This window comes from Podarcis cretensis, assembly GCF_951804945.1.
Source record: "Podarcis cretensis genome assembly, chromosome: 7".
NCBI lineage: Eukaryota > Metazoa > Chordata > Lepidosauria > Squamata > Lacertidae > Podarcis > Podarcis cretensis.
Window position 1 is genome coordinate 48,329,955 of NC_137176.1, and position 27,279 is coordinate 48,357,233.

General features: G+C 39.6%; 1 protein-coding gene and 2 long non-coding RNA genes across 13 annotated transcripts in view; 2 read left to right on the top strand and 1 right to left on the bottom strand.

The window, feature by feature from the left end:
- Positions 1 to 27,279, bottom strand: part of ZNF521 (zinc finger protein 521) — a 300,677-nt gene that overhangs the window by 144,470 nt on the left and 128,928 nt on the right. For 7 of the 9 annotated variants that reach the window (XM_079982617.1, XM_079982613.1, XM_079982611.1 and 4 more), the window contains one exon: positions 16,082 to 16,166. In XM_079982617.1, coding sequence (XP_079838743.1) covers positions 16,082 to 16,166 — 85 coding nt within the window. The remainder of the gene's footprint in view (positions 1 to 16,081; positions 16,167 to 27,279) is intronic. The other 2 variants (XM_079982612.1, XM_079982615.1) reach the window with 1 other exon arrangement.
- LOC307219504 lies at positions 234 to 16,121 on the top strand. Of its 3 annotated transcripts, XR_013840448.1 has the most exons (5): positions 234 to 1,571; positions 1,708 to 1,775; positions 10,452 to 10,546; positions 13,442 to 13,957; positions 16,021 to 16,104. It is a non-coding gene; the product is annotated as an uncharacterized lncRNA (long non-coding RNA). The 3 variants fall into 3 exon arrangements; XR_013840447.1 differs by lacking the exon at positions 13,442 to 13,957 and having other exon boundaries at positions 16,021 to 16,121; XR_013840449.1 differs by lacking the exon at positions 1,708 to 1,775.
- Positions 16,177 to 23,723, top strand: LOC307219498. The gene is made up of 3 exons (XR_013840440.1): positions 16,177 to 17,904; positions 19,141 to 23,368; positions 23,620 to 23,723. It is a non-coding gene; the product is annotated as an uncharacterized lncRNA (long non-coding RNA).

Consider the following 27,279-nt stretch of genomic DNA (forward strand, 5'->3'; position numbering starts at 1 on the left):
TTGCAGAGAATGCTACTGCACTCAGATCTTGCTTGTGAGTTTCCCAAGGGCATCTGTTTAGCCACAGGATGCTGGACCATGAGGGGCTGTTGGCCTAATCCACCTAGACTCTTTCTATGTCATATCTTCATTTATATACTGTATAACCATGTATTTTCTGGGCCAAAATAGGCTTGATGCACAGGATCTGGGATGCAATATCCCAAGTTTCTTTTTGAAACCATTAAGCTACCTTCAGGGAAATTAATGTTTTGATCAGAGCAATGGCACGGCAAGAGGAATCTATATTATATTCACACACAATTTTCTAGATCTGATATGAGCCCTGCAAAGAAAAGGTACAATAGAAGGAGTGCCAGGGATTCAGAGCAGCTATGGGGAGGGTAGGCCTAGGAAACAGCTCTGGGTGTAGCATTAATCCTTTCTCCCCCAGTTCTACTGTTCCGATCAATTCCAGAGTGCCTCCCCGCACCCGCAGTAGCTGCCCCAAAGTAACTATAGATACAAAGTAAAAGAGAGAGAGAAAAACTGGATCCTTAAACTTATGGGTCATTATCTGTTTTAGTCCTAATAGACAGTAACTGTGCACTCGCTGTACTAGCAGAAAATATTTGGGGTGGCTATGGAAAGAGTTGCACCTTGACTAATACAGAGGGCTGTAACACAGAGACCTGAAGTGCTATTATCCTCCTTTTCCCTCCCTTGCAGTCCTTGGTGCTATTTACTTTGGCGTGCGTAACAAGTAAACCCACATTATCCGTGTCTCTCTGGGTTTCCCCCCTTAATTTGTTGATCTTAATTTTAGCAAACCTTAAATAAGTGCTTCCTAAAGACAAAGTAAGATATGCAAGCAAGTAGTCCTTTTATCAACAGTTTTGCCACAGAAATACACAAACATTTCAATGGCTCTTCATTAGCAAACAAATCAACAAGTGATATTTTAATGCATGACTTTATTCCATCTCTGTGGGGACTGTAGTTGAGAGTGTGATGTACAGTACAGAGAAAGGAATCATCAGCCACAATGTCCCAGGGCTCTATCCATTGAGGACTTCTCAGCCTCTGCTTAAAGAGTGCATTTAATTGACTGATAGACAGTAGCTTCTTTGTTCACAGAAGACAGCGAAGTAATGGCAGCTTGAAAATCGTACCATCTACAGGGTCTCCTGAGACTAGTAACAGGGGGATATGTGTCAGGAATAAATAAATAATCTAATTATTAAGCCACTTCCTGTCAAGTTAACTCCAATTTGTTGGCTTTTGAAGGCAACAAAACGAGGCATTTTTCCTCATTATGCTTCTCTTTTTATACCACTGGTAATCACAGGCGGATTAAAGGGTGCCTGATTGGTTTTTTTGTCAAGGAACTGAGAAGCAGCCAACAGTATAGAAAAACAGAGTTGGGGTTAGAAGAAATTTCATGCTTGTCTCCTTTCCAGCTCCCTAACAGCCCACACTGCTGCCCCATACAGTGCCGCCAGCTGTACAGCAAATGTGTACCCCTCCAACTGCGGCCTACCAGGCCACAAGCTCCATCCTGAGAGCTGTGAGATGCCTCACAATCTTGGCAGGTAGCTACTGCTGTCATAGGCATAAAATTCTAAAGGTGACCTACGAAACCCCGTTAGCTAACCAAATGCAGCAATATGAGCAGCTGAAGTTGAACACGCGCTCCCTCTCCCTCTCTGCCCTGTTTTTCTTCCATAGAAAGCATTTACTGGACCTCAAGAACAACAAGAAGCAATTTAAAAATTACCTGCAACACAAATATTAAGGCAGGTTTATTTTATTTTTTGCCTTGAAAGAGAATTTGTTTGCATTTTCTAAAATATACATTCTGCATAATTAATTTTCAAAAGGACCCTGCAAAAATATGTCCTGGGAACCTGTAGTGTAAACAACTTGCAGGAAGGAAGGAACAAAGAGGAAAGCTGACTCAGTACCCTTGAATGTCTTGTAATAACTATGTCACCACACAGAACCCTGTTTATTGTAACTTAAGAGATTCTTGTACTACAGGTGCAACTTCCCTTAGACTACTCATTTACAGTAGTTAGTTACTTCAGTTAGCTAAACATTTAAAAATAGAAAATGGAATTTGTACTTGTACAACAGATTGAATCAAGTGTATATAAAAGTACAAATGAAACAGTCATTTGAAAATGGTAACTGACTCCTAATGACAAAGATCCACAAACAATTTACTACCCTCTGATTTTAAACGGGCTTCTGGAGTTAGTGGATTTGGAGGGTATCCTTAAAATGCCCATAATTAATAATATGTGGGAATTTCTTTATTGTTTCTTTTTAAGCAGGGGTTGCAGTTTTTATGTATTCAAAAAACAAACAACCATAGCAGTCTTTTTAATATGTGGTAATTTTAGCCATGTATAAAAATGTGGTTTTTTACATCTTAAGGGTGGCATCCTGCCAAGTTGTACTAGTGTAGAGACATTGAAATCAATGGACTTAAATTAATCATGAGTAGCTGAATCTACTGATTTCAACATATTTGAGTATGACTTAGTCAGATACTGCCCTAGAAATGTTTCGGGTGCTTATAAATGGATTTTCATTTTATTTGTAGATAAAGGAATGATATATGTATTTTTATTAATTTCATAGGCACTTTATATTTGTGCATATGAAGCAGACATGAGGATTTATTGACACATATCTCTGGAAGCATCAATGATAAATAGGTTAGATTCACAAATTATCTGTATTAACTAAAAGAAAATCGAGGAAAATGTATAAAGAGAAATTCGTTCGTTTTCAGCTTTTTTTCTTCCACTAGCATCAAGATTTCAGGTGAAATCAAAGCTGTCTATAAACAACAATTTTTTTACAAAATAATGCCTTTGATCCCTGGATCAGTTGCAAAGGTGGAAAAGACATTTTTATAATCAAAGTACATGCAAGAGTTCTCCTGCAGTAGGCAGTAAGAAAATAGAGCTTTCAGGGTGGCAAAAGATTTTAAAATGCAGAGTGTACAAAAAAAAAATGGTGCTTGCCCTTTTTGAGCTCATTTTGCAATTATTTTTGGTTAAATTGTGCAGATAATTAAAACCTATTCATATTTACTGTCTGCTTCATTGGTACTCTGAATCTGCTTTTCAGTTACAGTCTGCAAATTCCCTCTTTGCACGAATTCATACTAGGCAGTAACACTTCATTTTACGTAAGTTTTATCTGATGTCCCCACACAGAGCTGCCAGCTGTACAGCAAATGTGCAGCTCGCAAACTGAGGCCTACTAGGCCACAGGCTCCATCCTGTGATCTGTTCGGCACCTTGCTGTCATTGGCAAGCGTTCCTTGCTATCAGTGCAACTGTCTCTCCACACTACACAGAACTTAGAATCATCTGATTATTAGAATTTGTGGTCCACATTCCATTTTATCCTTTATTTAATCTATCCCCAGATCACACATTTGTTTAAATGTTTTGGCTGGTTTACAAATCATGCAGCCATCTGCACAGTAGGTGTAACACCATTTTTTAGACAAAAGTTACATTGCAAATCAACAAAGATAAAGTCATTCAAAAGGCTTTGGTGTTTGTTATTCTGCCTGGTTTGCTTGGACCAACTATAAGAAATAAATAGAATTATCTGTAAATCGATGAACATCTATGAAAAACAACACCCAGCAGAACAGAGAGCTTGCTCCATTACCTACGTTAATATCATGACAGCTGAGGAGAGATGACCTGGCCCACTTCTCATCTCTCCTGTACAGATGGCTATTAAAGAGAAAGTATCCCTTTTGTATGGTCCATGTAGAAACCCTTTATGAGCTTTTCAAATACGCCAGCATTGCCCACATGAGGGTAGCTTTCTGTTAGTATTAAACAAAGCAGATTTCATCTTCTTTTCTCCTCAGCTTCTTCTCATGAAATAAACCAAAAATAAACCTAATTTAAAACCCAATCTTGAATTGTGGATTTTACACCTATATCCCTAATGTTACTATTACATTTTTGGAAATGTTATGCACACAATTTGTATAAAAATACAACACATAAGTAACTTTCCCATGTTAAAAGCAATATATAGAGTTTCCACTCTTTTACCTCAAACTCTATTCATTTAATAGGTACAGTATCCATTTTACCACTTTGTACCATAGTCAATTTATAAGTGGGCATAATCCAGTATATCTAAAAGTGTACATAACTGGCTGGTATAAAACAATCCTCTTTCCTTGGCACCGAATCTAACAAATTTGAATGTATACACACATGTGTTTTGTTTTGTTTTAAATTCTGCAAGTTATATTTTTGGGAGCTAAGACACACTGAATAAAAATAGAGAGTAAAGGCAGATAGGAATTTGTTACAGGCACTTAGAGACCATAGATGAAGACTAAGCTGGACCTAAGCAAGTCTAGCTCACTCAACACAGCTCCCCCCCCCCCCCGCCACATTCAGTCTAACCTGAAAAGCAGGGGAAACCTTGCCTGCACCAAACTGGAGAAACATATACCTGTATGTTGGTGTGCTGAGGTTGAAAAAATGACTCCAGGTGGAAAGTGGAAGTTGCGCCCTAGTCTCCTAGCTCTCTGTTCAGAAAGGGAAGTCTGCAACTTATCTTCATCCTAAAAATTCATTCTTCCTGATGTCATAGGACAAACCCAAGTGGGGAATGGATGGACCAGCCTAAGTCTCTTGCATGCTAGTTCTTCCTGTAACAAGCTTTCCTCTATGAAAGAAAGCACCTTTCCCTCATTCTGCTTCCACACCCCACAAGCTTTTCCATCCCACAGGCCCTTATTTCCACACCTGCTTTACCTCTCCAAACCTTCAGCAACTGACCTCACCTTGCTTTTCTGAATTACCATTTTGCCTTGCTCTTCGGGACCAAACAATATGTGTTCATGTTTTTTAAACACATGTTTTCAGCTATAAAGCAGGGCTTGGTGGGTTACCATTCTATACTAAAAAAGACCACATGGGATAGGGGAGTGTATCTTGCTTTACATTTGCCGGGTCACTCTTAGATTCAGAGCCCAGGCTGGGAGAAACAGCTCAAAGCAGGAGAAAGAGGAGATTAAGGGGAGAGTAGGGGGGTGTATTTCACTCCTCTCCCTGGTATTTATTTTAGTCTACCCTACTCAGTGGCGTAGCGTGGGGGGTGCAGGGGGGGCGGCCGCACCGGGCGCAACATCTGGGGGTTAGGGTTAGGGATAGGGTTAGGGGGCGCAAATCCAGGGTTAGGGGGCGCAAATTACTTGCCTTGCCCCGGGTGCTGACAACCCACGCTACGCCACTGACCCTACTTTATAGCTAAACAGGCAAGGGCATGATGGGTAAGCACATAGTCATCGGGTTTGACAGTCCATCAGGCCCCTCAGCCTAACCATGCAAAGATCCAGATTCATGCTCCGTCTCTCTCTCTCTCTCTCTCTCTCTCTCTCTCTCTCTCTCTCTCTCCTAGCAGGCATGGAATCCCTCCAGTGAGTGACACCATGCGCGGCTGCAAAAATGAGCGCTTTTATTTGCCTTGTGAAAAAGCATGCCATGTCTGTTAAACATGGAGTGTGTTAGAAATGCGAAGGAAAGGAAACAAATCAAATACATATTTTTTAAAAAGTGTGATAATTGAATTTTATGTCTGACTAATCCCTTTCATGAAAGAAAACAGCAGAAGCAATTCAGCAATGGGAGAAGTTTGAGGACAAGGGAGGCAGGGGGAGTAAATATAACGTACATGTAAGGATGTGGGAGGAATCTGTTCAGTCTGCTTTTCAGAGCAGACTGACCTGAATCAGAATGCAATTGTCAGTAGAATTATTCATTTCCCTGGATGCAGTGCACCCCAAAAGCTATATTTTGTATAAAGCAATGTATAAAATGCACGTTTTAGGGGAAATGCTTTGAAAAATGCATATTTAATGGTAAGAATAACTACAAGTTGCTTAAATTTTACATTTGGACTTTTCATGCATTCTTTTGGGAAATTGCCTGAAAACAGGCCAGGACAAACCTATGATTGAGCAAAACAAATTGTATAGGGCCAGGAAAGAGCAGTGATGAACTGCAGTGGGAGAACTTTGGACTTGGTTTTTCAAAGAGATACACTGGGTGAAGGAGGTGGTTTCAGCTTTAAGTTTATCCATGATTGATGATATTCACACATGGACCGATGAGTAGATAAGGAACCATAATCATAAGCATATTTGTGTACATGTTCTCATTTGTGAGATACTGTTACACATTAATAGCTAATGAAAAATTTGCTCTTGGGATCCTAGAAGATGTTATACTTTCATCGTTATATTGTATTTTTATTCAACTGGTTTATCCAATAGGTGTCAAAAGTTATTTTGCTGTGTCATATGTCTATTGAATGCAAGACAGTAGAGAACCCAGATTATAGTATTTTTATATTGGCAGTGTCTTGAGCCATTGGCACAGTTCAGGAATAAAAAGAAACCATGGTTAACCCACCATGGTTTCCCCTTATAAGTTCAAGTTCATGCTGTTCCCTGACTCCTTCATTAACGTACATGAGCTCAAAATTTCTGCTCTCAATTTCAAATTAACCACAGGTCCCTACTACACTGAAACTCAGGGAGCTGTGTTTTGCTTAAATTATGGCTTGGAAAAATATATGGTTTGATATTCCACAGTTTGATAAACCACAGTTCCTTGAGTTTGGGCATCATGAGTAATTACAGTTAGGTCTAAAGTGCTGGCTAAAGCTTTCAGTCTCTTCTCGACACACATGAAGCAGGAGTATGAGACCCTGAGTTTCATATATGGTTGTTCTTGTAATGGGAAGCAATGCGTTCCTGATATGTCTGAGCTCAGCCAATGAGTAACCAGGAAAGTCCCTATTGGAACCACTAGTGGGTCTTGAGTGATACACTGCTTCCTTTTGCAAAACTTATTTTACTTCTTAAAAACATTAAGTATTTGCTGCCAAACGGCCTGTAGCTCCCACCGTATCTGAAAGCGCTCTAGCTACTTAATCTACAGTGGTATGGCAGAGTGATGGTACTCACTTGACCTCTGGCAAGCTCTGTTGCTGTTACTTACCAGGAGATAGAGGAGGGGGGCAGAGGAGGAAGCAAGGTCAGTATGGTGCAAATGCACCAGCAGACCCAATCCAGTGCTAAATTTAGACTTCGTCTCCCCCTCTGCATTGCCCTTGCCCTTCTACCTACTTGTAAGCAGCAGCAGCAACATAACCAATTGGAGGTCAGGGGCGTATCACTGCTCCACCTTGCCAGCTGCTACTGATAAATTGGTATAAAATGATGTTCAGATTTTAGCTTACAACTTAAAACAAACATTAATGATTACATTGAAAAAATAGTGATGGCCAAGTGAACATGCTATTAATGCAACTGTTTTATATCTACTGATATAAATATAGACACACACAAATTACTTATACAAAGGGAAGGAATGTGGAAGGGATGGGATAAAGTTATAAAAAAAAGCTCAGCATATCTCATCACCCAAACTTTCTCTTCATAATTTTTATTGCTATAGGACCATAGGTTGGTTTTGATAGTCAATACAAGCAGCAGAGAATCTCAAAGTCTGTGACTTCCCCATCCCCTTTTATCATTCTCTTTGTCAGTCTGATCAGCCCTCAGTTGTAAATGTGCTTCTCCGTTGTGCACAGCCAGCGGCTTGCAATTTTTCTCCCTGCATTTTATGAAACAGTTGTCTGTGGCTCTTTGGAGATTCATGTGCTGGCTACAATGCCAGCCTCCATGGTGCTGGAGCTTTCCTTCTGACTAAAAAAGGATAATTGGCAGTTGGCAATTATTGGTCAAAAATTATCAGACTGAAAAAAATTAAGCCTTCACAAAATAGTTCCTGGCAATATCACTTTGCATTATCTGATGCCTAATAGGGCTTTATTCTGAACACTTACAAAGTTGCACTTCAATTGTTGGGTCGCATAACTTTATATGGAAAGATTCCTTTCACTGAGTTAAAAAGGCAGGGGTTTGATTCTCATCCATTTCATCTCAGCGTAGTAAGGAGAGAGGGCGTAAGAGGGAAGTTGCGGGGGGACGGGACATAAAGTAAAAGTCACTGATCTACCTTTTTCCAATTAAAAAAAATCAGTTAAAAAATATACACTTCTGCCCAGGGGTCAGCAAATGTTTTCAGCAGGGGGTCAGTCCACTGTCCCTCAGACCTTGGGGGTGGGAGGGTGGACTATATTTGGGGGGGGGGGAATGAACGAATTCCCATGCCCCACAAATAACCCAGAGATGCATTTTAAATAAAAGCACACATTTTACAACTTAAACAAAGTTGTAAAATTAATGTTGTGTTGTTAAAGTTGTGTTGTTTATGTTGTACGTATTTTATGTTCTTTTTCTTTTTTTTTCTTTTCTTTTTATGTTTATTTCATTTACTTTTGTCTGTTGTATGTCTGTGAAATATAGTTATGCAAAACTTAATAAAAATATTAATAAATAAATAAATAAAAGCACACATTCTACTCATGTAAAAACACGCTGATTCCCGGACTGTCCGCGGGCTGGATTGAGAAGGCGATTGGGCCGGATCCAGCCCCCGGGCCTTAGTTTGCCTACCCATGCCTCTGCCTATGCCTGAACTCTCACTTAGATGAAGCATCTTTTGTAAACAAAACTTTCTGCACAAATAGATAAATAACACTGGCTTGGAACCACAAGCAAAACTGAACAAATGGGAGTGTGCTTACTGAAAATTCAGGATATGGTAGGATTACTGCAGAACTGCAGCACTGATATTTTTACAGCATTCTTACATTAAAATGACCTTATATAAACAGTATTGTGGCATTTCACTTTCAAAAATTACATGGAGTAAATATCATTAATTTAAATATGCTTATTTCTGTCTTGAAGTAACTTGAGTCATAGAACATGGAATAGTCTTCAAATCATATAAATCAATGGAACATGGGTGCAAATAAGATTTGCATAAACTGCATGGGGAAAATACAGGCTAATTCGGAGTTCTGCATAACAGAAGTTTAAGGGTTCCATTGAACTAAGTCATATTGAGAGCAGACCCACTGAAATCAATGGACTTTGTAATACAATGCAATACGATGCAATATATAAAATATAATTAAAATCACACAGCATCCAGAGTGGTGCATTACAAATGCTACAACTGGCAGTGGTCTGCCAAGGGCCTCAGCGATGTTCAAGTGGTATATGGGGGAAAGTGTGGGAACTACTGGTCAACAGACAAGATACTGCATTTTCATTTTTTTGTGTGTCTTTTTGCTTCCAATGCCTGCTGAAATCATGGTTATTCATTCAGGCATTTACAAGATGTTGTGTACTTAGATTAAACACTTGTGATGGTTTTAAACTGTTTATTATACACCATCTTGAATAGAGTGGGCTAAATATTTTAAATAAAAATGCACACACACACCAAAATAATTCTTCCATCAGCCACATTTTTGCCAACAAAAAATATTGCCTATCTTGTTTGAAAGAATAAAGCAGTTCACAGTATGCTGGGAAGATAACGCACTTGGATTTAAAGTGATTAAGCAGCACTGACTTCACATTAAAATCCAAATGCTACAGCTTAATTGTAGATTTTTTATTTGTACATAGCACTTTCTCCCAAGTTCTCAAAGGATTTCCCATACATTATCACAGTAAACGTTAAATTAAATCTTTACAGAAGGGCAGCATTATAACCCCATGTTACAGACAGTAGGGAGAGGTGCAGAGGCTGATGGAAATATGTTGCCTAAGGCCACCCAATGAGTACAGGACTGAGATGTATTTGAACTATGGGCCTCCAGTCGCTTAGAGCCTGTGCTTCTTTGTTTTGGCTCCTTGGTAAGAGCCCAGGTGTTTTTCCATGAACACCTTCACCATGATTCTCAGCCCTTTCCTGAACAATTTCTCCAATGATCATTTGATAAGTTGGCTATTTATCTCCTGAATGATGGAAATTAGCATTATTTGCATTCTCTCCTGGTTCCAATTCTTCCATTCCTCTATGACACTATTTCCTTCTTTCCACTTATTGTTTATAAAACCTTTTTATCCTTATAACCTACCATTCCAAAATAAGCGTCCTCAAGGCAGCCATGCTGTCTTCCATTATTTCTCTGAGCTTGAAAAGGGAAACATTTTGTTTGTTCCCTGGAATGTAAGTCTCCTTTTTTTTTTTTTTTTGCCCGTGTGGGAATTGCACACCCTTAGGAGAACAAGTTGCATACATGGGTAGCAGTGTAGTGGAGGAAGATCAAAAGTTAAACCATAAAGAAAAAGAAATCTGAAAGGTTTGTTATGCCTCTGCATTTTTGTTATGCCATTGCACTATTCTATATATTATGACACAATGCAGAATGTGCTGTTTCTTCCTTTTAGATAATACTGTTATGCAAGGCCTTTGACATGGTGCTACCCAACACAGGCAACCTGAATACTACAATGCTGTTGCATTTCATTTTTTATTTTTTAGCTTCTGCTGCCATTGACACTGCAGTAGCAGCAACATCACTGCCAGGCCTCCAGGGAGCATTTTAACAGCTGGTGGACAGAGGTGCCATTTTAAATGTAAGCCAATCTGGGCCCCCTAGATGTGAAGGCTGTTCACCACCTTCATTTATCCAAAATGCAAAGACACATAATTTATTTATGTAGACAATGTATATAATTGATTGATTGATTGATTGATTGATTGATTGTATTTATATCCCACCTTTTTCTCCAGTGAGCTCAAGGTGGCACACATGGTTCCCCCTCATCTTGTTTAATTCCCACAACAACCCTGTGAAGTATGTTAGGCTGAGTCTCAGTGACTGGCCCAGGGTCACCCAGTGAGCTTCATGGGCGAGTAGAGACTTGAAACTTGGGTCTTCCAGGTCCTACTCTGACACTCTAATCACTAAATCACACTAACTCTCTTCTTATTTATACCACTTCTGATTTTGAAAGACATATCAACACTGTTGATTTCATATATCTTTGGGCTGAAGCATTACAATTTGGGTAACTTAAAACAGCAGGTGGCCACTGAGGATGGACCTGAACTTGGGTCCTGTCAAGCTATACTGCTGCCCACCCACTGCCAATATGAGGGGACAGTGGTAAATGGCGTTATAGGCAGGTTCTGATGATGAGGAGTCTTCTGAGCCCTGGGCACCTTCAACCAGTGCCCACCCTGTAAGACAGCTGGTGCAAGGTTTGCCATTATGACAGTCTTTTTTGAAAGGTTCTCTGGAAGGTTCTTCTACCTGGTTTGTTCTAAATTATATTAAAGTCAGTCTTCTCAACCACTCTGCACCCCTCTTAAGCGATAACTCACATTCCCCATCTACCCTGTAGACCATTTGTGCTGACAGGTTACTTTGCCATGACTAAATAGAATGCTAATTAAAATGTTGTACTTAAGAGTCAGTGTAACAGAGTGACTAGATCACATATTCTGGATGTGGGAAACCCAGGTTGAAAACTCTGCTTATCTGAAAAAAAGCTCTTTGGACTTAGCATCAAGCAGCCTAGAAGGTTGATCTGAGGTCCTTGAAGGAGATGATACAAACCACATTACAAAAGCATAGTTTAGAGAACTAGTGGAAAGATTAACAAACAAACAAACAAAACAGACTGAAGCCAGAAGTCTAGAAACTATCAACTCTACATGGGTGTGACATGTCAGCAGCTCCCTAAGTAATTAGGACGGCAATTTTTTAACCAGACACTTTGGGTTCCCCCTTCACTTCTTCTCACCATGCATCCACAATGCATTTCCAGAGGGCTGCAGGACATTCTGCAGGGGTGAGGAGAGGAGGGGGAAGTTCCACTGAGGAAGCAGAATGGCAACGTTGGATGCTACCCATTGGCTTTTTCTTTCTTGTTTGTTGATATAAACTCTATTACCAGTTAATGTGCTAAGATAACATTTATAGACCCCCCCCCCCGATCCCAGAAACAATATATGGACTTGCCCGTTGTGTTTTCATTTACCTATATTAATATGACAATATTGTGTGTCATACATATTAAATCACATATATCCCTCTTTTTCATTAGTTAATGTTTAGTGATAGACCTGTTGGCAGCACTCTTTTAATTCTAGTGTAATCTTGTCCCAGAAATGTAAAATAATGTAAGGAAAGAAGAGCCAGTGGGGGGGTGGTGGTGGAAAGGTAATGGTGGCAGAGAGGAAACAAACAAACAAACAAACAAACAAACAAACAAACAAACAGATAGATAGATAGTACCATGTGGAATGAGTCCTAGCATATAAAATCACTAAAAACTCATTTTCCTGTATTCAGGTTTTCATACACTCTCCAAAATAGAACTATTACAGGTTGTTAATTCTTCCACATCCTTCTTACTCAAGATGCAATATGAGTGTTTTTAATCAGGGGTGCATCTCAAACACTGACATCCAGCATTACTTACAGTAAATACAGATTATCAAAGCATGTTCTGCAAATCACACTGCGCTTTGTGTGATAGAATCTCCCCCACCCTGCTTTCTGGAATGTTTTTATAGCAAGCCCACATAAATCTGTGCCACTATGGTTATGGCATGAAGCAATATCATGCATGACAATCAGCCAGGGGAAAGCACCTCATTCCCATTCTATGTTATCAAACTTTTAAGACTATAAGGTATGTGGGGCCACTTTCAACATTAGCATTTTTTGTTTTCACAACTTACTCTTGCAATGAAAATCCTTACTGCTGGAAAAACATTTTAACTATGTCTACTCATCAGATCTGGCTATGGCAAGAATCCTAAAAGTGCCTTAGCACACCAATTTCTAGCACATAGGCACAAATTCTCCTGAAGTTACAATGAGAGTGACTCCCATGAACAAAATTTGTAACAACAGAAGCAACTTCCAATGTTCACTCAATTCTGATTTACCCTCTATCAAGTCACATTGCAATCTGGCCTGGTCTAGCTTTACCTGCCATAGAAGAAAACATCCTTGTTCTCTACCAAATGATTATAGGCAGGTGAAAAGTGGGAGGCAAGTAAACATACCCTAGGAGCCTGTCTGACATTCCAGAATAATCCCTTGCCCACACAAAGAAGTGACAAACTTCTCATTGTCAAATGTTCTTTATCTGTTGCTTGCTGAATACCTCATTAAAAATAACCAAACATTGAGATCCAGCTGAAAAAATGGGAACAGTTGTCTCTGTGTGTTTATGATTCTTTTTGCAGCTCCCAACAAACTATTTTCAGCTATAAATTAGTACTATTTTCATTCCAGTTGAAGTTTTCTAAATCATCCCCCCAAAATAACTATATATAAGCGCAACGACTGGCAAAATGACTTCTGCTCCTTATTGTTCTGGTGCATTTCAGGAAGCAATGCCACAGAACAATGTTTCCTAGTCTTTTTGAGCTAAACTGATTACACTTTATGCACTCCCAAATCCAGTACCAGCCACGTGTACCAAACTAATGCTTTTAATTCTGTGCTACAGCCTGCTGCTGCATGCAAGGAACTATGGAACACTAATTTAACACTGTTCAAGAGTAGCCATCAGTTGCAGGGAGAAGGTCGTGAAGGCCAAAGCTCAGAATGATATCAAACTCGTAAGAGAGGTTAAAAGCAATTTTAAAAGGTTTATTTGGCTATGTTTGAAGCAAGAGGAAGAAGAACCAGTAGTAGGTCTTCTACCTGGAAAAGACGGAGAAATGCTATTGTGTGACACTGAGAAGGTGGAGCTGCTCAACACCTACTCTGCCTCTGTCTTCAGCCAAAAGGAAAGCACAGTTCAACCTGGTGATAACAGAATGAACGATGCAAAGGGAGCTACAGTCCAAGATAGGAAAAGTAATGGTAAGGGAACACCCAGCTACTTCAAATGAATCAAATATCCAGGGCCTGATGAGCTACACCTAAGGGTACTAAGGGAACTTGTGGATGTAATCTCAGAGCCTCTGTCTATAACCTTTGAGAATTCTTGGAGAACACATGAGGTCCCTGCAGACTGAAGGTAGGCAAATGTTGTCCCCATCTTCAAAAAGGGATGGGGGGAAAAGACCCAGGTAACTACCGAATGCTCAGCTTGCCATCAATAACGGGGGGGGGGGGGGAATCAGCTGAGAGTGAGCCATTGCTGCTACAACACCTGATAGGCCCAGCTCTACTACTACATTATTCATCTTCTCCATCCTGCTCCCTATTCTTTTAAATCTGGAATTGCAGTTATCTACAAAATCATTTCTGCTAAGCTCTGTGCGTTTGCATTGCTTCTTTACAGGATTTTCTGAAGCTTCTTGCCTTCCATTGTGTGGAATTTTGGGAAGAAAACACACTGAGCGTGACAGGATTGCCCCTGACAATCATGCTGCATAAGAAGTGTTCATAACCCTGCTAGGGCTTATCCAGGAATGAAATTCTTGGTAATACAGCAGCAGTGATTCCTGTTACTGGGTCACTGGGCCAACCTGAGTGGGTCCTAATTTTAGCAAAGGTGAAGTAGGCTACCTCAAGCCTGTGACTTGGAGGCACATTGAAGAGGAGCAAACTGAAAGTTGCGGTAGTTTATATCTAGTACACATCCTACTTACTGAAATTAAGGAGCATTACTAACAGGTCCATTAATTTAAGTGGGTTTATTCTGAGAATAACTGAGTTGGCTACTTTATTTATTATTAACTTTTTTATCATCATGTTATTTGGACTTCCTTGCACAAACACTAAATTCCTTTGGTCATCTCTGGCTTATATTGCCAGTGCAATTGTTTTTTTAATAGATATACACATAATATGACTCATTCTTAATTTTATTTTGACTTCAGAACATTCATTTAAAAAAATTAAAGCTCACATTTAACTCCTGAAAACTTTATTTTACTTTTATGCATTGACACTATGATTCTAAGGTATCTAAGATACTTTGGCTTCAATATGATTTACTCTCTAGTAAGCATGTTTAGGATGAAGCCAAAGTTGTTGTTTTTTAAAATTAAACTACAACAGCTGGAGAAGAAGCATATTAAATTAACCAACAACCTTTAATAAGTATGACAAAATTACATGAGAACATGTGTAAAAAATAGTTTAGAACATCAAGCCAGAAATTAAGTAACTTTTGTAAAACAGCTCAAAGGAAATAGGTTTTGAATAAATGAACATGCATTTATAGAGTTGTCTGCTGACATGAATTTCTCTGCAAGAAGTTCCCATTTTTCTAAAACATTGAAACAAATACTGTAGCAGTACAAAGCCAATGATTCTAATGTCTGCTCTTTGCCAAAGGAATTTCTTAGAAATAGGCAGTAACAAAAGGCAATATTGTTTTATTAGCAGGCAAAAGATGTGCTTGATAAATTTAATTGGCTTGCAGAACGCTTAGTGTTATTACTAAGTGGTAACCAAATTAAAAACATAAATATAACCCAGGGGAATAAGCAAATAATGGCAAAATATGATGATTCAAAGAAAATGCTCAGTGTTTCATATGGTATTTCCTAACTTCAGCCATATTATAAAAGAAAATTATCATTAGAAATTGTGACTGTAGACTCTAAATACTATCAATAACAGTGCTTGAGCTTTGACTCAATTAAATATATTATTTCATTTTGTAGAGAACCATTCTGGGTTGTTTTCAAGCTTTTAAATACTATGTATATCCCTGTTTTATGGCCATTTGAATTATTTACGCTTCTTCGTGACAAAACTCACAAATTCTGGTGTTGGTACTAAGGTGCTTGAGCAGCACTCGGTAGTGTCATTAGCATAATAACTTCTGAAATTAAAACCTGTCTAAAACTCTGTGGAAAGCTAACAACCAGTTCATTAACCATTCCTGTTAGTTGTTTTCAATAATGCAAAAATGATTAGAAGTTTAATTTGTTAATCACCTGTGTTTTGACTGGCAGTAGTATATGAATCTCTGCAGAAGTCTAAACTAGCCCTTGCAGAAAATAAAACATGCTAATGCTTTATTAGGCCTAATAATATTTTTTTAAAAAAAAAAATCTATCACACCTGGGTAAATCATTGACGGTTGCACAATTAATTTCTCCTTAACTCTGTTTAAATTTACAGGCAATAAGAATACAGCTAGGAGAGTCTATCTATCATCAACAAGATTTAGTACTTCACTCACCAATCATGTGATTTGCAACATGAACCTGGATATCCCACTCATTGTAGAAAACCATCTGGCACTTGATGCACTGATAGGTCTTCTTCTAGAGGAAACAACAATGGAAAGTATTAATTGAGCAATAAATGCACATAAATGAATTCTTACAACAATTACGTAAAAAAAAAATTCAGCAAGCTAAAAATGTGGACATACTAAATATTAGTATAGAATCAGACACTATTTCTATATCTCCCCCATTTCTCCTGTTTTGCTAGTCTTACAACCCACTAGACATAAGTCACATCCACTGCAGTTGGATGTCTACTTATGCATCATTTAAAAAGGGAGAAGGGGATACAATTTTGCAAACCTTTTTCTTCAACTTCCAACTTAAAGGCTTTTCTATCTAAAAAGGTATCTGCACAAAGAAAACTAGCACACCAGAGAAGATTCAGTCAAGCTGACATGCTATAGATTTCTAAATGCTTAGAAGTTGTTCTGTTGCCAGTGGTCTCTTACATTCAGCTGGTAACAAGGATTGGTTCCCCAAATATTAAAGAACCCATAGCACATTTCTTCACTTGATCATAAATCAAGACAAACAGAGAAAGTTTCTCCTTAATACTCTGCAGAATGAATCCAAATGACCAGCTTACCAAGCGGTTATTGCACAGTGTTATGAGATGTGGCTTGGTAAATTATATTCATCCAATGTCACATGACTGCCCAGGTTAATGCGTGTCTTGTTCTGCTTCTTATCTAGGATTTCCATAACCCCCTGGGGAATTAGGATCGATCTCAATATGGCCAATTTATTTTTGCCTGGGAAGCCCCCAAACCATTTTCTAACACCACAGCTCCTACGCTGCAGTAAGATGCACAAAGTGTGTCAAATATCCACAACCCTGCTTAGATTGCTCTGACTGATGGAGCCTTGAAGGACATTATATTAGTACAATGCATGTCCAGCCGACCAGCAAATGTCAGGACCCCCGGTGGCTGTTGCCAGCCTTACATGGCTGCTAGTCAAACAGCTAACAGGGGACATGTAACTTCTTTTTATGTATGCGTTCTTACTGTAGTGCGTTTCATTTGAATATTAGTTCATCATCTTTCCCAAAGAGGGGGCATATGCTTGTTTGGGGCACAGGTTGAGTGGAAGAAACCATCTTTGTAATCTGTAAATGCTGAAACCTTTATAAATGTGTGCAATTCAATGGCATATTCTTCATAGAAAGTGAGCTCCATGGCTGAGTGGGGACTGGGATTCTGGTCTCCTAAGTCCCAGACTAACACTCAAATCACTATGCCACTGGTTTAAGCTATGTACCTGACAGCAAAATTCCTGTATTCTGAATCTACCCTATTTAGCTAAAACCAAAGAGACATAGCTTGTTGATCTTAAATCAGTACAGTCCTGCCACTTTCATTCGCATAGCGCCAAACCATGATCTGGCATTGCTTCTGACCTTGTGTCCAGTTTTAAGAATTACTGGTAAATGTCAACAACCACAGAGCTTATGACAGTTACTGCAACACATTCCTGTTCAAGTCAAAGATTATAAAACTAGAACCTTAATACCTGAAATGTGCAAAACTGAGTAATTTATAGTATTCCCATAAAAATCCCAAAGGGAAATCTCAGAAAATTACATTTAACAGTAAATCTCAAAGCTAACTCAGTGCCTTCAATAAATGTCTAAATGTCATCTTCATTCCCATCATAAATGTCTAAATCTCATCCTCATTTCTATCATTTACCAGTGAAGGACATTTATAAGCCCTGGGACACAAACATCTGACATTTCTGGCTGGGCCTCCTAAAATCTTGAGAATTGCAAGTAAATATCAAGATCCACCAACTTTCATTTGCCATAGCATATATACCCTATTAACTTCATATTTCTAAATCTTTCAATTGCATACTTGCTCATTTACAACAACTGTAATTTATTTTAATAGTTCATATCATTTGCTTCAAGTGGCAAATACTTAGGTAGAAATATCTTTAGATAGACTGGTGCCTTAGAATAAACCCAGCTTTAATTTAATTTAATGATGGATGGGGACCATTTATTTACTCTTTAAGGTGGCACTTGTAGGGATGTGGTCCATTACTTGATGCCAGTGCAGATTACAATTCAAGAGATTCATCACCAGTACCAATTCGCTTCAGTTCTCACTTTGCTATTTTTAACCATTGCTGATCCAGTTCTTAGGTTTTCAAAAATAACAATATTGTTTACGTTCTTTGTGACGATCTCAGGGATGGTTGAAAACTCAGTGAGGCCACTGAAGTATGCATCTTGCCTCAAGGTTACTGTTCAAGTGAAGATGAGAAGGCAACGAAGCCCCTGTCCCCTTACTATTGTTTGTGGTTTTTCCTTGTCAACCAGCTACCACATTAACAACTTAAATTGTCAAGCAAATCAGTAACCCATTTCATTTATTGTTCATTTGGATTTTAGGGCACCATGTGCTTATGATTCATCCACCTACCCATGCTCCCTAAAAACCACCAGTTCACATTGCTCAAGGCATGGCTTGCAGGGTGTGCTTATGATTTTCACCACAACCCACCACACACTTTGGCCGGGCGTGGGGAGAATGCAGTTTTTATTTTTGCATGGACAAAAGCTAATAAGTATTAACCACTGATAGGAAGATTATTATAGTGGTATAATTAAAAATGTAATATTATTATAAAAACTATATGCATCAGGCTCACATTTCAACACTCACAAAATACAGATGAATTCCATTTTTTTGCTGCATTAATAAATGTAACATTTTCACTTTAAGACGTAAGACAATGGCTGTGCTTTCATTGTGAGTTTGGCAAAATCACATGGAACGAAAAAATGAGAAATGGGTTAACGATAAAACAATGAATGTTAATGGTTGTTAGTGGCTAAAATAGTCACTTGAACAGTGGATCAATTACAGAAGTAAATGTGAATGCACATTTCAGCAGTACCCTTTTAGCAAACAGGTAAGATCAGATGTTACCGCTGATGGTAGCTGAATCTTAGCGGAACAAATGTTGTCATATAATTTTTTTTGTTAATTGTAAGCAGGAAATCAGCAGAAAGTCACTACAAGCAAGCATACTTCACAAAGAGAGTGGAAAAGTGGACTATGGATCAGTTTGATGCTTGGTCTGCTTGTAGCAAATTTCACCATCATCTCTACATAAGACATGTCAAGATGAGGAAAAATGTATTTCAGGTACCTGGGACTCCAAAACAGAACATGCCAGGTAGGAAAATTGCATCTACAATAGACTTTTAAATAACAACCATCAAGGTTGAGAGATTTATTGTGCCAAGTTCCTTAAAAGATGTTTTTGATACTGACACGTAGGCCAGAACACATTGCGTATATAACAATCACTCTTCCTTTTTTAACATTATTTCCCTTTAGAACTAGTTAGAAAATATTTCTTGCTCCCAGGTGCCTAACATTATATATGGCTTATTAGCATACCCCAGCATTACTCCTGATATGTGACTTTATTGAAAAACAAAGAAACGTAAACTTAATGGCTGGTCTTTTCTCTCGTTAGAACAGTAAAACATAGTGCATGTCGAGAATTGTCAACAGAAATTATGACGGATGAATACAATGACACAACGTACAAAGCTCTCCCCCCCAACTTTATTTGAAGCTTAATGATAGCAAGGAAAATCACTTGACAAAAACAACAACAACAACACAGCTCTTACTAGCCTCTTCAGAATGATCTGACATACTTGAAGATCAACACAGACATCTTCTTTTATCATAAAACAAGAGACTGTTTTTGTCTCTGCTGCTAGATCAAACACTAGTTCTTTTTAGATTCCAAAGAGCTTCTAAAATGTTACTATCAACTTTTATTAAGTCAGCAATATACTTAACTAGACTTGTGTCAACGAACTTAAGATTTTTAAATGATCAAAAATGCTGTCATATTCAAACATTGCAGAAGCAAACACAGCATTCTTATTTCCATCATTTTGTTTCTTTTAACAAAGCAGCAAAGGATTGACTTCTTCTGAAATCAGCAGTACACTTCTCATTTGAATGCCTCTTGGATCAGTCTCTAAAAGAAGTGGGTGCTGGCTACTGCTATGGTAGTTTTCTTTTCATTTTGCTGCTAGTCTCTCCATGCAGTGGTGCTATCTAACTCATGCTGAAGAAAGGACAGAGGTCAAATATAATGGCAATATATATTAATATTTTTTATTAAGTGCAAATTTTAGTGTTTATTTACTTCCAAGATTTGTAGACCACTTTTCACCAAACATGATCACAAAGCAGCGTACGGGGAGTGTTCTTGCTTAGTGACAGCTTTGGAAAACGCGTATTATTTGGGGTGTGTAGGTTGGCAGGTATCTCATGGATGAAAGAAATCAGGCAGGTACATTAAGAAAAATGTGTTGGTTTAAAGGGCAACATGGAAAAATATGGGTAGAGGAAAAACCAGGAAGCTCTTCAGCAACCTGAATCTGTGCTGTCACATGGACAGAGGCCCTGATCAGGAATACTATATAGCTAGAATGAAAACTACAATATAGGGTGAAGCAATGCCATCAAGATCTCAGGCAGTATCTTTCAAAAGCAATACAGTTAGCTTTGGTGTGGAAGCCAGAAGACCACTCTGCAAAGCTGCTTGCCTGCCAATAGTAAGGGGCTGTTAAGCTGGCGTTTCATCAGCAGAAGCTAGTGGTCATGAGATATTTTTTTTCCTGAATGAGCAATTTATCTGTAGGAGATGGGGCTTGACAGCAGGTCTCTGTAGGGGCATTTGTGTGAGGGGGAAGGAAAGGTGTGTGCAGAGTGAACTGAGAGAGAATCAAACAGAGAGCAGTGAGTTGGCTGAAAGTGAATCGCCCCTGGGTTGCAAGCACTCTCTCTGAGAATCAGATGTGGGGTTAGTGGAATTCTTGCCTGCTGAGGGAGTGCCAGTTTGCTTCTAATATGCTCTGCTTGTATATTTGTAAATGAACAGATATTGCAAAGACATCGTAAGTCTCCAGTGCTCTCATTCAAACGAAATTAAACCCTGTAGCACTGCCCCTGGAAATTCTCACTATTTGAGGAAGTGCGAAGTGTGTAACAGTGTGATATCTTTGTTTAGGCTTATAAACAAGTATTACTAATTAATGATGCACATCTCAATCCTTCATTCAAAATTTGCCAAAAAAGTATGCAGTTTGCCTTTACTCTGTATGTTAGAGATAAAAAAAAAAACAATTCAAACACTGTGACTACAACTCTCCTTCCAAAATTAATTGTAGACTTATAAACTATTATGGAGCTCGAGTAAGAGATTGGCATAGAGCCGCAACAGCCCATTGGATTTCCTCACTGAATACGGCGGTATGTGGCTCAAGCCTAAAAATTCATATAGGAAACTGCATAAAGGTTTTCTCCCCCTTAAATACAACTGTGATGCTAACTCCTTGTACCACTGGGGATGGTAGCCAATGCTGAATTATAGCAGTTCATAAAACAGCTCATAATATTCCTGACCTGAAAAGTTAGGTGATGTTAGAAGGCCAATTCAGTGCTGTGGTCTAATATAAGAACTCCCAGTTCTGCAGCTTTTCCTCAGGTTTGGTGAACTTGCCGCTGAAGGAGGAAACCAGTTCCTTCCTCTGTGCCACCAGACCACCAGCATACAGCTTGTTTGCCAGTTCTTCACCAGAGCACTGCCACCACTCTCCAGCTAGAACATGCCCATCCTTGGGCCTGACCTCCTGATAAAATTTTTGGAACGTGTTCCTCCAGACTGTTGCAATTTTGCAATAGGGATTCAATTGCATAGCGGCAAATTCAGATTGCACAATGAAACCTTGTGCAAAGAAATCAGGATGAAACTTCAATAAACGGGTCATGTGGAAGCTACCCTTATTAGGAATTAAACAGTCTTTTTGAAAACTTCAGTAAAATCATGTGTGCACAATTGAGCTAAAGTTAGGTACTTTTGAATCTCATCAATTTCAACGTTAGAGAGCTAAGAACATGCTTAACCCTCTCATTTAATTAGGAAGTATTTAAAGTACTTAACTTTATGCCGAATTGTGCCCTCCGCATTTAAAATCTGTCCAGGTCCGCGCTTAGGTTTGACAGTACTGATATGGCACTAAAAGTTCAAATCATACTGAAATAAAGGAAATAGTCAAGAATATAGAAACATACCCTCCAACATTCCACATGAATGTTCAAAAGAGAGAATCAAAATAGATGCCTGAACATCTATCGCTTTTGTTCAAAACTAATTTTATCTATATTTCTTTATCACCCGTTGATTCTTCTACTCATTCTTAATTCTTTCCTTTTTTCTTCCCTCCGAGTGCGGTCTTGGGAGAGAAAATATTAATCCTTTCTGGTTAAATTCTGCAAATCTTGTGTGTCTTCAAAATAGATGTTTTTATAAGGAGTTTAATGCTGTTAAGTACTTATATTGCATATTAATCTTTTCTTTTGTATTGTCTCCACAGCTTTTTCAAATCCAGGGAAACTGTGTATGTTTCACCCTCTTTCAATGCTTTCAAATAAACTTTGTAAAAAGATTCAATCAACATTTCTAGGCATGATCTCACTTTAGAGGAACTGTGCCCTTTATCTTTCATTAGATCTTAACTTTCTAGGTGTTCCTCTATTAAATTCTGATTATCCTCTCTAGGAGCTTCTCCTACTGTTTAAACCAAGCTTTTAAAACATGTAATTTTCTGGCTAATCCTCATGCTCACCTAAATGCCTACCTTAACATTAGCTATCCCTTAACCTGACAATAACTCTTCAGTTTCCAAAGCAACAAACATACCTATTTAAGAGCTTCCTTTTGTCTAATATATTAATCCTAGATATGCATAGTGATAGTGCATCCAGCTTTAACTGTTTTGCTTTGCTTTGGGAGAAGCCCAGAGAACTGTTATGAGAGGTCACATGAATGCAGTTAATAAATTAACCCCGCTTACATGAGAGTAAGCACCATTGAATTCAAAAAGGCTTCTTTCAGAGCAGAGTAGACACCAAACCCAAGAAAACTGGCTTGTTCATGTTGCTACCTTCCCTTGACGAGCTATTTTTTGTTGAACCAATTAAAACAAATGAGAATGGTTTCTTTTCATGGAATTTATGGCTCTCCTCTTCCACATTTTATCCTCACAACCCTGAGACATAGACTGACAGTGAATAGCCCAAGGTGGTCTAGGGAGCTTCATAGATGAGTCGTGATTTTAACCCTGGTCTCCTACAATCTGGTCTATTTGATATCCCTCCACATTCTGGCAAAAAGCCATAGAAGTAAATACAGTGGTACCTCTGGTTAAGTACTTAATTCGTTCCGGAGGTCCGTTCTTAACTTGAAACTGTTCTTAACCTAAAGCACCACTTTAGCTAATGGGGCCTCCTACTGCTGCCGCACCGCTGGAGCACAATTTATGTTCTCATCCTGAAGCAAAGTTCTTAACCTGAGGTACTATTTCAGGGTTAGCGGAGTCTGTAACCTGAAGCATATGTAACCTGGAGCGTATGTAACCCGAGGTTACATAAGGTGGTGTAAGGTGGTGATGGGCTGTAAGCATTTTCCATTGGGCTGAAAGTTTAGTGGTGGGACCTTGTTAATAGTTCTGTGTGGCACCTTCCACCAACCAATTCAAACTCCAATCTTATCTAGGGGACTTCCTCATGAAATTTGGTGGGGATTATTTCTGACATAGTTATTGTGACATAGACCCAAACTAGAAATCGAGACAGCAGGGAACCCTCCTAAACCAAAGTTAGACACTTTTCAGTTGAGTTAGGCACTAAGCACTTACCAACTGCAATGCTTTTGTGTCCACATCTTTGCAAGGGAGGAGGATGGGAAGAAAATGAGAACAGCTTCGCCTAACCTACAGGATCTCCCTGGTTACAGGCTGCCCTCACCAGATCTAGGCCCTACCAGCTGCTGCTGCTGCTGCTGCTGCTTTGAGTCCAAAAAGATCAGGAAAGCTCTACATTGGCTACTTCTGATTTAGAAAGAACTGTCCTGGCTATCCCTGTATTAGTAAGAAGAACTATCTTGCTGTCTGGATCACAAGAAGAAGCTATTTTTTCAGGGTCCAAGGCTAGAAGAGAGAGCTGTCCAGAGGCATGAATAGAGAAAGGGGTTGGGACTGGGCACAAGGGTAACTGTTACTGCCAATCAATTCTATCAAACTTCACCTCCATCGGCCACCATTTTGTGACTGGTGGGTATCAGTAGTTTTCAGTCACCCCAAGTGGCTGCATGGGAACAGAAAGACTGAGAAGCTCTGCATTAAGGCATGCTCCCTCCTTAGCACTACTTTTCTGGCACAAGGCCCAAAGATCAAGCAGCAAGTTGGGGGGGGGATGCTTTACTTAGCGTTATTATGGTTTTCACGCAATACAACTTTGCATGGGTTCCACTTTGTAATGGAAATGCTTCTTTAAAAACATGGGTCTATTGTTTTAAGAAACTTTGTCCCAAATTTCAACTGCAACTGCTGAGTGCAAACTTTCTTTCAGGAAATTCCCTGGTATGCCTTCTTCATTAAGCTCTTCTCCCTTATTTCCAGTTCTCAAAACTGTCTTATATCTCTGGTAAAATAAATTGTCCACTTGGGAACAAAATTTTAATTTGATTTTGAGTGAGATAAAACACTCTCCACAACTATGAAGCCCTCTTTCCTACTCTGCATTTCTTTACAAGGCTTTTATGGTGAAATCAGAGGCACTAGGCACACATTATTCATGCATACAATATATGCATGAGTAAGGGAGAATTGGTCATGCCCCAGCATAGTTTGCGCCACTGGCCTCACTCCCTTGATGCCCCAATCTTGTGCTGCACCTATGTGTGCTCAGCTAAATACAAGTAAGTGCCCTTTTGCGGCCTCCATTGCTCAGTGGCAGAGCATCTGTTTTGTATGCAAAAGATCCCAGATTTAGTGCCAGCTAGGGACACGGGTGGCGCTGTGGTCTAAACCACTGAGCCTAGGGCTTGCCAATCGGAAGGTCGGTGGTTCGAATCCCCGCGACGGGATGAGCTCCCGTTGCTCAGTCCCAGCTCCTGCCAACCTAGCCGTTCAAAAGCACATCAAAGTGCAAGTAGATAAACAGGTACTGCTCCAGTGGGAAGGTAAATGGACTTTCCGTGCACTGCTCTGGTTCACCAGAAGTGGCTTAGTTATGACCCAGAAAATTGTCTGCAGACAAACGCCGGCTCTCTCGGCCAGTAAAGTGAGATGAGTGCTGCAACCCCAGAGTCGTTCGCGGGGTCCTTTACCTTTAGGGCTAGGAATGTATCCCAGTTATCAGGACTCCCGTTATCAGTCAGTGTACACAACACTGAGCTAGATGGGTCCATCAGTATAACAAGCTCCCCTCCCTCCATGTCTCCCAGGACCAGAAGTGGTATGAAGAAGCAGTAGCATAGACAGGCATGTTGGCATAGTCTCAGATTGCCTGGGCAGCTGTGGGAAAGTGGGTGTCTTCAGCCTCCACAACTGCCTTGTAGGGGCAAGATCTACTGAGAAGACTTGCTGTGCTCATTAGGCATGGCTCCCCTGACCAGGCTATGTTTCTCCTAACAAAGAGTTAACTTCACATACTCTATCTGTTTTTTTGCTGGCTTGCTGCCTGACACACAGAAAGAGAGAGATACAAAGCAAAAAGGGCACAACACACAAAAAAGAAAAGCGAAAAGGCCCTTTCTACTGCCTAAACATGCCCACATGTCAACAGCCAATGCGTCCTAGGTGTGCTCATACCTCATGATATAATGCCTGAGTGATGGGACACAAGAGCAGAATACACAAGGGAGGACGGGATACTTTATTTCAACCATGCATTCATGTCTTGAGCCCTCGAAACCGACTCCTAGACAACTCTGTCTGGCTCCTAAGTTTTGCCAAAAAAATTTAATTTTTTTGGCACTCCTGGCTATAACAAATGTAGAATGCTGATGTTCACTGTGATATTTTGTACCTGTTATATTCATTCACTATCCCCCCCAACAGCTGTTATGCTAATAATAAAAAAGTCCAACAAGCAATGCTATAAGACAATGAGATAGCATTCAAGCGACCAACCACTTTTTCTACCCACAATCAGCAACAGCTGTGTCCAATAAAAGTAACAGTTTGCAAGTGCTCACTGGAGAAAACTCCTTCAACACTTATGCCTATCGCAAATTTTGTAAACGCTCTCAGGATTCTGAGGCAACATCTAGGGCTCTTTAAAATTTTATAAATCTGCATCACCTTAAAAAACCCTACTGACATCAAGTGTCTCCATTTCACCTCTGAAAACAATGTGATTTATTTTGATAAATAAGCCTGGCTTTTGTCCCCACTGCCACCTTTAAGGATCCCCCTCTAGTTCACCCTCAGCATCTGAATGGAAAAACGAAACACTTAGCTCTGGAAGCAGTGATAAATATCATTCTTTAAATAAGAAGAGCAACAAGGAAGGTAGGTAAGAACATTTGCCCCCATAGGATTACAACTGGCTTTTGTGCTGTTCAAACAAAGAGCAGAGTTATAGGCAGCAGTGGCCCACACTGTGTGATGCTCCCTGCTGCTTTGCCCTTCCTCCTCTCTTGCTAAACAGCAGCAAAATATAGCGCTGAGAAGCTGGAAAAGCAATGCATCCCCACTGGTGCCTACTGGTCACAGGACCAGAACTGAAGGGGAAACTGCTGCATTTCTTGATTTAATTTTTTTTATATTAATTTAATTATTTGCAAGCCACGTTTTAGCATGAACACATGAAGGCCATTTTGGTCCTCTTCCTGTCCTGCTGCTGTGAGCTAAGCCATGGTTTGTGGCTCAGTATGTTGTTTGCATGCAGGCTTGCTTCAAACCACGAGTTGCAACCAAGGTTTGTTCTCAGTTTGCAGCTCATCGTTTGTCTGGAGGGGAGAAACCATGAGCCTGGGTTCAGATGACATGCTAAGTTAAACCATGGCTTAGGTTACAGCAGCACAGCAGGACCAGAACAGCAAACTGGCTCCTCTCCGGGAGCCCAGAGGCTCACAAAGTGTGCTATGCCACAGTTTGATGTAGCACTGCACACAAACTGAGCTTAAAAAATCTAAGCGTGACAATGGCCTGGGTCAGGTGACATGCTAAGCTAAACCTTAGTTTAGTGAGGCTGTGCAAATGTCCAAGCTCCCAGAGAGGATCTCGCAGCAGCCTTCCTCCCCACTGGTACTTTCC